We start from the raw sequence: 15,150 nt of genomic DNA on the forward strand, positions 1-15,150 counted from the left end.
ACCTCTATATGAGACGTTTTTCAAAGACTGCATTCATTTTAAAACAAACCATAACCTTTATTTCATCAATAAAGGTTTTAAAAAAAACTTTACGTAGATTATCAAATAATGATAATCTAAAATATCCTGTTTACACACGACCATTACATAATGGTTTACAATACAAATATGTTACAACAAAATAAGTTTCTTGAATGCAGTTTTTACACAATATCATACAAGCATGGACTCCAAATCTCGTCCTTATTTAAGTATGCGACAGCGGAAGCTCTTAATAATCACCTGAGAATAAACATGCTTAAAACGTCAACAAAAATGTTGGTGAGTTATAGGTTTAACCTATATATATCAAATCATAATAATAGACCACAAGATTTCATATTTCAATACACATCCCATACATAGAGATAAAAATCATTCATATGGTGAACACCTGGTAACCGACATTAACAAGATGCATATATAAGAATATCCCCATCATTCCGGGACACCCTTCGGATATGATATAAATTTCGAAGTACTAAAGCATCCGGTACTTTGGATGGGGCTTGTTGGGCCCGATAGATCTATCTTTAGGATTCGCGTCAATTAGGGTGTCTGTTCCCTAATTCTTAGATTACCAGACTTAATAAAAAGGGGCATATTCGATTTCGATAATTCAACCATAGAATGTAGTTTCACGTACTTGTGTCTATTTTGTAAATCATTTATAAAACCTGCATGTATTCTCATCCCAAAAATATTAGATTTTAAAAGTGGGACTATAACTCACTTTCACAGATTTTTACTTCGTCGGGAAGTAAGACTTGGCCACTGGTTGATTCACGAACCTATAACAATATATACATATATATCAAAGTATGTTCAAAATATATTTACAACACTTTTAACATATTTTGATGTTTTAAGTTTATTAAGTCAGCTGTCCTCGTTAGTAACCTACAACTAGTTGTCCACAGTTAGATGTACAGAAATAAATCGATAAATATTATCTTGAATCAATCCACGACCCAGTGTATACGTATCTCAGTATTGATCACAACTCAAACTATATATATTTTGGAATCAACCTCAACCCTGTATAGCTAACTCCAACATTCACATATAGAGTGTCTATGGTTGTTCCGAAATATATATAGATGTGTCGACATGATAGGTCGAAACATAATATACAATACAAGTTGATTAAGTTATGGTTGGAATAGATTTGTTACCAATTTTCACGTAGCTAAAATGAGAAAAATTATCCAATCTTGTTTTACCCATAACTTCTTCATTTTAAATCCGTTTTGAGTGAATCAAATTGCTATGGTTTCATATTGAACTCTATTTTATGAATCTAAACAGAAAAAGTATAGGTTTATAGTCGTAAAAATAAGTTACAAGTCGTTTTTGTAAAGGTAGTCATTTCAGTCGAAAGAACGACGTCTAGATGACCATTTTAGAAAACATACTTCCACTTTGAGTTTAACCATAATTTTTGGATATAGTTTCATGTTCATAATAAAAATCATTTTCTCAGAATAACAACTTTTAAATCAAATTTTATCATAGTTTTTAATTAACTAACCCAAAACAGCCCGCGGTGTTACTACGACGGCGTAAATCCGGTTTTACGGTATTTTTCGTGTTTCCAGGTTTTAAATCATTAAGTTAGCATATCATATAGATATAGAACATGTGTTTAGTTGATTTTAAAAGTCAAGTTAGAAGGATTAACTTTTGTTTGCGAACAAGTTTAGAATTAACTAAACTATGTTCTAGTGATTACAAGTTTAAACCTTCGAATAAGATAGCTTTATATGTATGAATCGAATGATGTTATGAACATCATTACTACCTTAAGTTCCTTGGATAAACCTACTGGAAAAGAGAAAAATGGATCTAGCTTCAATGGATCCTTGGATGGCTCGAAGTTCTTGAAGCAGAATCATGACACGAAAACAAGTTCAAGTAAGATCATCACTTGAAATAAGATTGTTATAGTTATAGAAATTGAACCAAAGTTTGAATATGATTATTACCTTGTATTAGAATGATAACCTACTGTAAGAAACAAAGATTTCTTGAGGTTGGATGATCACCTTACAAGATTGGAAGTGAGCTAGCAAACTTGAAAGTATTCTTGATTTTATGAAACTAGAACTTTTGGAATTTATGAAGAACACTTAGAACTTGAAGATAGAACTTGAGAGAGATCAATTAGATGAAGAAAATTGAAGAATGAAAGTGTTTGTAGGTGTTTTTGGTCGTTGGTGTATGGATTAGATATAAAGGATATGTAATTTTGTTTTCATGTAAATAAGTCATGAATGATTACTCATATTTTTGTAATTTTATGAGATATTTCATGCTAGTTGCCAAATGATGGTTCCCACATGTGTTAGGTGACTCACATGGGCTGCTAAGAGCTGATCATTGGAGTGTATATACCAATAGTACATACATCTAAAAGCTGTGTATTGTACGAGTACGAATACGGGTGCATACGAGTAGAATTGTTGATGAAACTGAACGAGGATGTAATTGTAAGCATTTTTGTTAAGTAGAAGTATTTTGATAAGTGTATTTAAGTCTTTCAAAAGTGTATAAATACATATTAAAACACTACATGTATATACATTTTAACTGAGTCGTTAAGTCATCGTTAGTCGTTACATGTAAGTGTTGTTTTGAAACCTCTAGGTTAACGATCTTGTTAAATGTTGTTAACCCAATGTTTATAATATCAAATGAGATTTTAAATTATTATATTATCATGATATTATCATGTATGAATATCTCTTAATATGATATATATACATTAAATGTCTTTACAACGATAATCGTTACATATATGTCTCGTTTAAAAATCATTAAGTTAGTAGTCTTGTTTTTACATATGTAGTTCATTGTTAATATACTTAATGATATGTTTACTTATCATAGTATCATGTTAACTATATATATATCCATATATATGTCATCATATAGTTTTTACAAGTTTTAACGTTCGTGAATCACCGGTCAACTTGGGTGGTCAATTGTCTATATGAAACATATTTCAATTAATCAAGTCTTAACAAGTTTGATTGCTTAACATGTTGGAAACATTTAATCATGTAAATATCAATCTCAATTAATATATATAAACATGGAAAAGTTTGGGTCACTACAAACACGATCAACTAGTCCGTTGTGAACTAGATTATGCATCTTCCTTAGACTCAGATGACCCATACTCTTGTGCCAAATAATCTACTCATGTTCAGTAGCTTTGGAAACAAAAGCCTGATGGCCTGTAGCTGCTTTAACATGAGCCTTTCGCATATCAAGAATATAGAGATCCTTACACCTTGGAGCAGTCATCAAAATCATGTCTTCCGGAATTACAAATTCTTTTCTCAAGATATAACACAATTTGTCATCAAAAGCAACCGTATACTTTTTATCAGCAACCTGTGAAACTGAAAGCAAATTGTTCGACATTTTCTCCACAAAATTGACTTTATCAAAGCTGATATTCTCGTTGGCAATCACCCCTTGCACTGTAATAAAACCTCCTTCACTACCTGCAAAAGAAACTGGTCCTCCATCCACTATTTTCACATTAGAAAGTAAGGACAAGTTCCATGTCATGTGCCTGGATGCCCCACTATCAACAATCCATGTACTGCAGCAAGGATTGTAGGCGACCTACACATTAAAATAAGGAGATTAGTTAGAAAGAGCCACCCATGCCCGAATGGCAGTGGGTTTCCCATCAACGCCAACCACTGGCAATTCCACCCATTGTCCCTTAGATCCGAAAGGACCTTCAGAATTTTGGACACCTTTAACTTCACTTTTACGTTTCCAAACAGTATTTTTCGGTAACGGTTTACGGTAATAATCATTTGTTTGAAAGACTTTAGTTCCATTTGATGGAACAGAAGCAGAATTAAACACAGGTAAAGATGACCTTCTATTGAGAACACGTTTAGAATTAGGACTGAGATCAATTCTCCTATGTGGTGTCTGTCTAATGGGTTCACAATTCACAGCCCTGTATCCCAACATCCCACAATTAAAACAATTAACATTATCAAAGTCATTAGAATTAAACAATTGACGCCTAGTAGATGAAAACTGTCTCCTCGGGGGTGTAATCTGTTGCCTAGTTGGAGGCGGTGACGAGAATTGCTGTTTAACAGTCTGTCGACGATTAGGCAGAACATATTTCGTCACGCTTCCAGAATTAGAAATCTCACCTTTTGGTGGATGTTCTGCTTTAGGGTCAACAACTTGAGAATTAAAAGTACTACTATCCTTAACAAACTTAACCGGGGTGAGCTGAGTGTTTTTCTTCCTAGATTGTTTCGGTTTTCTAACACTCTTTTTCTGAGTCTTCTGACTCTCACTCCTATTTTCCTCATTCTTTGGATTCTTTAAGATAATTATGGGCTTAGTCACAAGTACAAAAGGTTTCCCGTCTTTTTCGGTGTTGACATCAGTGTCGGACTCCGTCTCATAAACTACGTCTAAGGGCTTCTTACCCTCCCCATTCTCACTTTTACTCTCAACAGTATTCTTCTCAGGCTTACCATACTTCGGTTCTACAACCGGATCCTTACACTTCTCAACAGGCTTATTGACAAACTCTCCCAAAAGCGGTGGTGTAATCTGATTATAGCCTATCCCCTGATTTTTAGGATGTTTCAAAGTTTGTGTCACGTATGACATTCTTTGCCAATTATCAATCATAGCCTTTTCTGACTCATATTTTAACTTGTATGAATCTTTTTCTGCCTTAAGTGCTTCTATCTGGCTCAAATACAGGTGAATCACTTTCTCATCATCTACAATAGTTGATTTTAAATTACCTACCTGATTCTCTAAGGACTTAATAACATCAACATACTCTTTCTGCTTATTAAGGTAGTAGAGAGCATCATCATAGTTCTTCCTATTTGTCTGAATTTCAATATCCAAATTCTTAAGTTCAAGTCTAAGTTTCGGACAAGTTTCACAAGTAGCAGGTATCTCATTAAGCTTAGAGACTACACATTCAAGTCTAGCTATTTTCTGTTCAAGGTCAACGTATTTTAAACAAAAAGAATCTGAATCATTACATACCTTGTCATTGCAGGATGTGTTAGCCATGAACGCGTAATCTTTTCTACCGAACTGCGAATCTGTATCTGATTCTGACTCTGACTCTGAACTTGTACTGTCCGAATCATCAGCATCATAGCCTCCTTTGATCTCAACTTTTGCAGGACTATCCGAACTTGTCACCGTGACTACCTTCTCATCAGTACCTTCAACATCACCCTTGATCAAGTGTGCAAGTTCGTTTCTAAACCAGGTACCTGTATGACAACTCATTCCTGAGGATTCATCATCATCTGAGGAGTCGGTAGTGAATTCAAGATCAGACAAGTCCTTGGCTTTGCGGAACTTATCATACAACTTATCACTAATTCTCTTCCTAAGACACATCTTCATTACCGCTTCTACCCTTTTCATTCGTGCGTCACATTTGCATACGTAGCATGTGCAAGCAGGATCATCTTTACCTATACAACCAGCATTTCTTCTGATAACCCTCTCTTCTTCTATTTCAGCTTCACTCTTACCAACAAAAACCACGTTAGCTTTCTCAGTATCAATAGAGATCTACCAATCACACACTTCATCAGCATAAGTAGTAGTCAAAGCTTTGGATTGACCACTTGAAGTTGCTTCCTTGTTCACTTTTGGACCAGCATGTCTGGGAGTTACCTCAATTGAAGTATTATGAAAAGGATTATAAAAACCAGGCTTAGGTGGTCTTGTACATGTCCTCTTGAAATGACCAAGCTCATCACAGTTATGGCATCTCACTTTGGACATATTAAAACCAAACTTAGTATTGAGGTTCAAACTCAAAGTACTCTGACCTGTCATCTTCAAATACTTTCTAGCAGGTCTCACAACACTACCCATAGCATACAGGATGTCCATTCTCTCAATCTCATCCTCATCGATCTGATCATAGTCTTCATTCTCCAGATGACCATTAATTATCTGTCCACTGATCATATCATTGTAATAGTTAACCACGATAGCTGCTAAAGCCATATCCTCCTGAATCAGTTCTAGAGGCCTTTTCTTGATATTTTCTGTCTTGATCACTGTTGATTGAGTTTGTTGTAGAACGCCGGAATCAATCAGTTTAGCAGTTGAGTTCTGTGCTTGAGACTTAACATTGAAATACCCAGACTCTGACTGTGGTGCCGAGGTCTGTGCCGCCTTGGTTGAGATGAAAGCTATTTGCAGAGGAGCATGACCTCCTAAAGATGACCCAATGATGGATGAACCAGCTACTGTACCAAGTCTCTTCCTTTTTGCTTCAACCTGAATATCCTTCTCCATCAGCTTGGATGTAAAGGCCGTCAAGGTTAACGTATGACCTGATGCAATGTACCTGTTCTGAATCTTTTCAATTTCATTGTCCCATTTCTCAGGAAGTCTATCTTTCAAAACTCTGACTGCTTTATCGTCTGAAATATCTATTCCATAATCTGCCATTTCAGTAACCAGCTGGCGATATCTCTCTAAGGTTTGTCCAAGAGTCTCTGAAGGAAGAGCAGCAAAAACTCTCCATTCATCTTTTAACACCTTACCCTTAGTGGCACGATAAGTGGCTGTACCCTCTGTGGCTGATTGAAGAGCAAGCCAAAGGGTATGAGAGGTCTCATTTCTGTTCTTAAACTGTGAGAAAATCTTCTTAGACAGTGCCTGAGTAAGTTGAGCATAGCACTTACATTCCAGATTATACTGTTCACGCTTAGCAGGATTAAACTGAGCGGTCTCTTTAGGTTCACCGTCCGCCCCCATTTGGCCATGCGTATTCAGTTTCAATAAACTCCCATAGTCTAGAGTCAATACCATTCAAATATATCATAAAACACGCCTTCCAGTCCAAAAAGTCCTTTAGATTATCAAGCTTGGGAACCTTATTGGAAGTTCCAGACTCATTCTCGGAAAGTATTAATTTGTGAAGTCCTGGTGAAATCACTAAAGCACTGAGTTCATTAGCCACTTGTTCATTAGAGACTGACATGTTAATTAATTATGTATGATTTAACTGATTCTGTATTAAAAGACTGTCGGTCGATGGACAATGACTGTCGGTCGATGATCAGTTACGGTCGGTCGGAGGTCGTGGACGAACGGTCGATGGTGTAAACTTAAGTAACAGATTGGAAGTATCAAGTCCTACGGTCGATGGAAGTTACTATCGGTCGATGGTAAGTGACGATCGGTCGATGGTCTTTAGACGAACGGCCGAAGGTAAAGACAAACTGCTCTACGGTATGACAAACTGTCCTCCGGTTCTGTATGAGACGATCGGTCGTAGCAAGGATGACTAAGGGTCGATGGTCTAGACGAACGGTCGATGGTCAGTGACGATCGGCCGAGGGTAGTTCTTACGAAAACTGGGCAGAAAAAGCTAGGGTTTTCACCAAAAACTTCGATTTTGACAAAATTTTGACGTTCAAAACCCAAACTAAACCGATAGAAACTTAGAAAACTCACCCAGAAACACTAATAACCAGAAAAACGCAAGATTAACAAGTAAAGATTACAACTTTGAATTAAAAACCCGTTTTGACCAAAACCCTAATATCAAAAACTATGAATTCGACTCAAAACGTTTAAATCAACAAGCCTCAGCTCTGATACCACTTTGTAGACGTACTAAGGATCTTAGATCAAACGTTATGACTAGATTAGAGGCGGAATACACTAATCTAGGATGAATCGAATACTAGTTCACCTTGGGATCAATCTAACCAACAATATGTTGATATAATTGATGCCTTAGAGATTGTATTCGGTTGGGGTATGGTCTAGAACGACTGCAATAGCGAAATACGACGGCAATAGGGTGTAGGGTGTGTAACCTAACAATGTAACCCGACTTCCCTATATATACATAGTTACAGTGACCATCGGCCGGTGGTCTCTGACCTACGGCCGGTGGTGTTTGTCCCTCGACCGATGGTCCCTACCATCGGTCGATGGTCTGAGCTGCCAACCAATCAGCTCTAAACCATTTATTGTCATTTGATTAATCAACTCAAACACAATGTATCAATGACAATATTTATACACGACTGAAACAGTAACGACAATACGAATAGAACATATTATAATTATAGAACTCGGGATTATGCACTAATATTTACTTTCATTACATGCATTTTAACTTATTTTTTAATGAAAATACACACCCAACTCGATTTTTAAGAAGAATATATGTACACAAATGTTCACTTCTACTTGAACTCGTGATTACATTAGAGGGGCACCTCGATATTTACTTCATTATGATAATCTTATGTAGTTTTTACCCATAGAAAAATTTCTTTTGCGCTAGAACAAATTTCTTTTCCACAACATTTACTTCAATCAATACTTTGTTCGATTTTGTAAAAGTCTAGTGAGGGAATTAATGTCATATGTAAACTAGCTGGTGATGTAAATGTTCGATTTTGCACGGTTACCCGTCTTTTATGGTTGAAATGCTGTAGTTGGTGGAAGATTCCCCCTTCAAGTGCAACTTCTGTTAAATAGCTTCTTTCATATTTCTGTTGACTCGCAACACAATACTAAACACACGGCTTTTGTTGGTGCGTGTCGCGTGTTGATTTAGTTAATTTGATAGTGGATGAATCACATTCTTCATGTCAAAGGGTGGTGATGTTGAAGGTTTGATAATATTTTACTAGAGGTGTAAAGAGTCGAACTACTAACGAGCTACTCGAGCTCGACTCGTTAAGAGTTCGATTCGGCCAGAGTTTACACTAGCACATGGTCGAGTTTACACGAGCTCAATATCGAGCTTTGAAATATTTTAAAGATCGTTTAGTAAATAAGCTTGAACTCAAACAACGATTTATAACAAGGTCGAACAAATACTCTGAGTCTAAAGGAGCCTTACATTGCATAATTTGTAATTATAATTATATAAAATAGAACAATTCGAACTTGCGGCCATAATCCAACGGTTCCCCATGTACTTTGAGTCATGGGATAGGGAGAGGTCATGGGTTCGATCCTTATGGATAACATAATTTTCTTTAAACCAACTGAACACAAATAATAGTGGTATATATTTGACCCTATAAGGAGGTTTTACCGGATTCGTTTACGGACCTCTACCCGGAACACTGCCCGAATAGATGTGTTCCCGGGTACCGTCGATCGAGTTCGGGTTTCCGCCCGAACGTGTGTGTTAAGTGCAAATGATGATGATCGTTGAAATAAATGATTTACTAGATATCAAAAAATTGCTGTTCAAAAAAGAAAAATAAAATAAAATAGAATAAAATAGAATAGAACAATTCAAAGCTATCATCCCTTGGTTTGATATTCTTCTAATTGATAATATATAATAACTTTTATATATATAAACCCGGCTAACTCGAGCTTATATAATGTCAAACGAGTTTAGCTTAGCTAAAATTGGATAAATTTGATGCAAGAGTTTGAGCGAGTCATGAAGATTCCATCGAGATGCAATCTGAAGGGATATGGGCATGCAGTCCTTGGGTTGGGTTACTGATCCGAATGAAATATTTGCTCCTTAATGAATAAGAACAAGATAAGATGGTGCGCGTTGCGGCTGAAAATTGCCAGCTGTCGGTTCGGTTCCCTGGCTTTGTATTACAAACATAATTTACACCATATAACTTCGCAGTTTACAAGCGTTACACACATACAACAACAGACAGTTTTTAGGGGTTACAAAGTTCTTGGTTTACGGGCATAACACATACACACATAATTTACAGGCTATAGTAGTGTTTTTTCATAAGTGTACAGCTTACACTTGTTTTTCTCAAAAAAAGAACCGTCCGACATGTAGCTTCTTATGCTTCCTCGTCGCCTCTCGCCCTTTCCGTTCCTGCATCCTCTTTGTCGGGATCTGCATTGAACACATGTCGCCTTCCTGCCTACGCGATGTCCCTCTTTCGGTGGCTCTTCAACTGTTAGTTGCTCTGCTCCTGGAGGTGTTGCACTTGTTGTTGGGGCTGTTAAACACTAATTATTTTATTCCATAGTTTTTTTTTTTTTTTTTTGTTAAATTTCGTTGACAAGTTGGTAATCGGAAGTGGTATACCTGTCTGTAGGGGCTGGATGTTGTTGGATTGTTTGATGCAGGAGTGGTTAATGTTGCAGTGGAGTTTCATCAAGCAGTCGAACGACAATAAACCGGGAATCCTTGTCTGGATTGTGGATTATACCAGAATTGGATTGTGGATTATACCGGAATTGGAATGTGTTCCTTTGTCTATGTTACCGCCGACTTGCTCGATAGTGGCCTCACATGTGAATTCCACAAACTACATAATTTTTTTACATATATCTTAGATGATTACAGATTCATTGTTATGAACTTAATTGTAATGGTAGGTAGTTGACTTACTCTGTAGTTGTTTAAGTTGTGAGTTACAAGTTCTGCGATCGGGTATCTGTTACGAAACCGTTCGATGGCCATGTCATTTGATCTTTTTCTATGTACTTGTGTGTGTTGCTCCTGAAAATAATTAAAAAAAAAAAACTCGTGTTAAGATTTTTATTTTAACGCATAGTATTGTAAACTTGAGGTGGCAAATTGGGAGAGGGAAAGGTGCACAGTGGAGCAAGTGTGGAAAACGGGATTCTTAGTTCAGGTCACAAACATTTTTGCATTGAGATTTCAACCTATTATGAATAGTTAAGGTGCAAATATAATTGCAATTATGTTGTAAATATGATCAAATGAGAGTTTTCTATATTATAAACATAGAAAAACTTTATGCATTTAAATAATGTCTGGATATATAATAATTTCCTTTCCTTTTTATGCCAAATCTATTACACAGACCTAACCCATTAGAGATTATTCATAACTCAATGCATGTGAATGGGTCAGAATTGACACCTCTATAAATGGATACATAGTCAGAATTGACCAACAATATGAATGAAGATTAATCTTTTGTTAATAAGCATACCCATTTTCAAAGTGTTCTTCACCCCACGTTCTCGACCATCCTGATACACAGTCAAAGAGAACTTCTCGGCCTATTTCCCACCATGAACCTCCTTTAAATGTTTTTTCCCATAATTGTTTAACACCTGCATAAACATCATAATATAATATTAATAAGCAATTAAGCATAATAATATATCCTAGGTACCTGAGTTAACAGCAACTACATTATATTATCACCTTCAGGTTCAATGGGAATCGATGGTTCACCAAACGATCAAGATTGTTCAGCTGTTGGTCAACAGCAGCTGTTAACGGCTGCGCAAGTATACCTACAAATATAAGGATAAACAAATTAAAAAATGAGAAAGCATCTTTTAAGCAATAACCAACACAATCATTAAACACAAACAAAACTACACGTTACAAGTGGCACACCAGCGGCGGCGGGTTGAAGTAACAATGCGTGGCCTTGGTTCCGTTAAGCTGCAGGTCACCTCTAGAAAGTGCAGAAAGATTACAAAGGTAATTAATAGCTATAAATATTGGTGGTTGGGTTCGTTGCAAATATATATTTAATAATTATAAGAAGTTATTTATTAGTTGAGTATGTATACCACGGAAAAGTTTCGGACGACACGAGCTCACTGCAAGAATGACTGGTTTCTCCACCAAGTCGTATGTTTCGGCGTCAAATGCAGTTGCGATTTCATTCCAAAGAGTAACCTGTAATGTGTTTCCACTGCAAACATAATTTTTTGTAAAAGAAATGATAGCAATGTTATGGATAATGGTTTTAAGAGTTGCACCATATATGAAAATATACTTATTGTAAAACTTTATTAATATCCCAGAAACAAAACCATACATTAACTGGAAAGTTAAAATGAGAGCATTATTTGTGTTCTGTTTTTGGACTAAGAACATATGTGCCTGACTGCTACAGTATGTGTTGATCATTTATTCATGATCACAAAAAAGCATTAACTAATCATTTGTTCTTTAGATTAGCCATCATTCATCAAGTTTATGACTTTGCAAAGTCAAGAATCTCGGTTATTATACATCACACTTCGGCCTGATCTTAGGCCCTGACTCACCCTCGGTGGACGAACCTTGCGGAGGAACCCTTAGGTTTTCGGGGCATTGGATTCTCACCAATGTTTGCGTTACTCAAGCTGACATTCTCGAGGCCTAGAATTAACAGCAGCTACACAAACATGATCATATAAAAATAATAATCAAAACACCAAAATAGACATAAAAAAGGAAAACTAACAAAATCCTCACCATTAACATAGGCAGCATAATTAGGTTCTTGAGAAGCCGCCACCAATGAATTATTGTTGCAACGACGTAAGGCGGCTCGTTTAGCAACCTGTCCGGAGGAAACAACAGACCCTACTTGCCATCCAGTTGACAAAGGAACACGATCATCAAGTGCAGGTGGCCTACCCTTATCTTTCTTTCTTTTTCTCGAGGGTGTCATTATCGAAATCAACAAAATAATTTATGAAGACAAAAAAATACAGCGCTAAAGGGAGCAAATGATCGATCAATAAAAGGCAGCCCATACTATCTGTAAGAGAAGACAACAAACATCAATTAAAGGTACTGAATAATATCAATGGAAAAGAGGAAAGAATCGTACCTGAGTTGCAGATAAAGTAAGATATACGAGTGCTACATGAAAACAATGGAAAATCAGACCAAAATAACCAAAAAAAAAAAAAACCTAATCGAAGTACCAGTGAATTAAGCTCGAGAATCCGTATATACAGCAAACAAATTGGGAGCATTAAAAAGCACATGAAAAGAGCAATTTACAATACCTGTAAAAATTGCAGGGAATAAGGAATTGAAACAGAGCAAGAAACCTAATTGTTTTGGCGCCAAAAAAAAAATGAAGAAGATGGACGACTAAAACCTCAAAGATGACAGATAAGTTTAACACGTGGAGAGCATGCGTTGCTCACGTCGGATCAAGTTTTACAGCAACACAAATATGATTAAGGAGTTAAGTAAAAATATCTTCTCTTTTTTATTTCCCATTAAAAACCCCCTAAAAAAAAAAGAAAAATAAAAAAAAGGGGGGGGGGGGGGGGGGGGGGGTGTAAATGTTGAACAGTAATAGCGGGCCAATAGGGTGTAGGTGTTAAGTGTGTGGTCCAATGAGGAGCAAGGTTAATCGGGGTTCATTAGAGATAGGGTAATATAAGATTCGATCTGTTAGGTAATGTAGTGTTTGTATATATGATTAGGTTAGGGTAGGTTTAGATATAGGACCAATCAAGTGGGCCCAACTAGCCAACTAGTACTTAATGAACCAATATATAATAAGTTTAAACATTTGTTTTGACCCACATATTATTGGGCCCCCAAGTAAAAATCTAATCAGAAGTTTCCAACGTACAACTAAAACTTCAATTGAAAATAAGTCAAACTCAGCTAAAACTCTGACACATAATGTTATGTTTTTCTTTTTTGTGTGTTTCTTTTAAGTAGTGTCTAACTTATTTGGTCTACTTTTAAGCCCAAAACTTCAAATTAAAAATATGTCAAGTTTATCTTGTATTGTTTGGACCATATAGACGGCATTTTCATGCTTCATGGCCTCCTACGGATTTTTTTTCTTTTTCTTTCAGACCCGAGTTTTCGACTCGCTTTGCAAACATACCAATCTCAAGGCGATAATCTGCTTTGAAGGCTGGCAGGAGTCGCGGATGGTGAACCTCTGCCACCTTAAAGGCCCTTTTATGCTCCATGAATTCGAACTCTTGAACTTCTTTCTACTTTAGTGAGAAGTCATAATCACCACTCGACTACCGCCTCACGGTTACTTCATAGGGAAGTTGAATGTTTCCTAAGACTTGGTGCAATTCGAGACTTCACAAAATTTTAACAGGCACAAAGACTACCGGCGTAACAAGTGATCACGAGTTATGAAGTTTAATAATTTTTAAATTTTATTTTAAAACATAAGAACTTCAAGGATAACATTTAGACATGTTTTAGTTCTTTGTGAACAAATAAATAATCAGTTGATTGACCTGGGTGAATCATTATAAATAATCAGTTGATATCAATAATTGGGTAGCTCGTATGTCTTTGATAATTATCTAATCAATTGCACGTCAAATACATGGTGGGTATACTAAGGTGTCGAGAATTGTGAAAACTAGAAATAGGTCGACAGCGCGCTTCGTTTCGAGCTTTGTGCTTTTCTTCAAAACTTCTACGATTACGATTTCATATGATACAAATTTCATCCATTGCCCATTTATGGGAATATGTATACATGCTTTAGCAGCAGAAGAAACAAAAGGGGGCCGGGTTGGGGCGCTCACCCACAGTGGATTTGGAATTTTTAGCTCAAGATTTTTTGATTTTGCCCTTAAAGCCTCCATATTTTGCCACCAATGTCTCCATATAAAGCTTTCATATTTTGTCAAAAAAATCTACATATTTTTCCCTAAAAGCCTTCATATTTTGCCCCAAAAGCCTCCATATTTTGCTCAAAAAAATTGATACGCTTTAATAATAAATTTCGCCCCGGTGAAAAAAAATTTTATTTCTACCACTATGATTTAGTAATAAAAAATGGATAAACTGTCTACATATGTGTATCTGTTGTTGATATTTTCTTGTACCATTCACCTCTTTCTATTGTAGCTGCATCCAAATATAATAATAACCATCAATCTGAGATTTCAAATCATAAACATCATATAGTATCTCAATCATCAAGTTATATATTAAAGGCATCACTCACGATAATAACCACAATTTAAGTAGCTTTTGATAGCATAAGATGTTTGAGTTGCAGTAAAATACTAACACGTATACTAAACTTACCACCTACTGCAACCTCATTTTTAATATTCGGAAAATACATTTGACCCAAGTGCAGTTAAGCCTAGAGGTGAGCATGGAGTTGTTTGGGGTGGTTATGTACATAAACCACCCCCATAACCAATACTTTGGTTAATGAAAAATTTTAACCATTCTGTTATGTTAATAACGTTTTAATTAATTCGGTTAAGATGGTTAACCACTGGATATAAAATGGTTAATTTGGTTAATCATTTACGAGTAAAAAAATGATGCATTTGTGCATAGTTATAATGAAATATATACAGTATTTAAATGGAATTTATTTTAAC

At 36.0% G+C, this 15,150-nt stretch overlaps 1 protein-coding gene across 7 annotated transcripts; it reads right to left on the reverse strand.

Annotated features, from left to right (window-relative positions):
• Nucleotides 1-9,628: 9,628 nt before the first annotated feature.
• On the reverse strand, nt 9,629-12,933 carry LOC139876514 (uncharacterized). Of its 7 annotated transcripts, none has more exons than XR_011768146.1 (10): nt 12,820-12,933; nt 12,278-12,670; nt 12,088-12,197; nt 11,605-11,729; nt 11,415-11,473; nt 11,228-11,319; nt 11,010-11,133; nt 10,439-10,549; nt 10,133-10,355; nt 9,630-10,043 (listed from the first exon to the last, which is right to left on the reverse strand). XR_011768146.1 is itself a non-coding variant. In XM_071863845.1 (10 exons), exons 2-6 carry the CDS (start codon nt 12,293-12,295, stop codon nt 11,286-11,288), a joined length of 342 nt encoding a protein of 113 aa, XP_071719946.1. In that variant the 5' UTR covers nt 12,296-12,670; nt 12,820-12,933; the 3' UTR covers nt 9,632-10,043; nt 10,133-10,355; nt 10,439-10,549; nt 11,010-11,133; nt 11,228-11,285. The 7 variants fall into 7 exon arrangements, 2 of the variants coding, with proteins under 2 accessions (XP_071719946.1, XP_071719945.1); XR_011768147.1 differs by having other exon boundaries at nt 11,410-11,473; XR_011768145.1 differs by having other exon boundaries at nt 9,630-10,053; nt 11,426-11,484.
• Between the last annotated feature and the right edge of the window lie 2,217 nt (nt 12,934-15,150).

The sequence above is a fragment of the Rutidosis leptorrhynchoides genome, chromosome 11 (genome assembly GCF_046630445.1).
Source record: "Rutidosis leptorrhynchoides isolate AG116_Rl617_1_P2 chromosome 11, CSIRO_AGI_Rlap_v1, whole genome shotgun sequence".
Lineage (NCBI taxonomy): Eukaryota > Viridiplantae > Streptophyta > Magnoliopsida > Asterales > Asteraceae > Rutidosis > Rutidosis leptorrhynchoides.

Excerpts from the sequence above, each read along its gene's own strand:
- LOC139876514 (XM_071863844.1), bottom strand. Across the intron at positions 11,730-12,087 it reads GCAAGGTTCGTCCACCGAGG|TGGAAACACATTACAGGTTA; the intron begins GTGAGTCAGGGC and ends TTATGTTTGCAG. Across the intron at positions 11,320-11,414 it reads CCGCCGCTGGTGTGCCACTT|GTATACTTGCGCAGCCGTTA; the intron begins GTAACGTGTAGT and ends TTATATTTGTAG.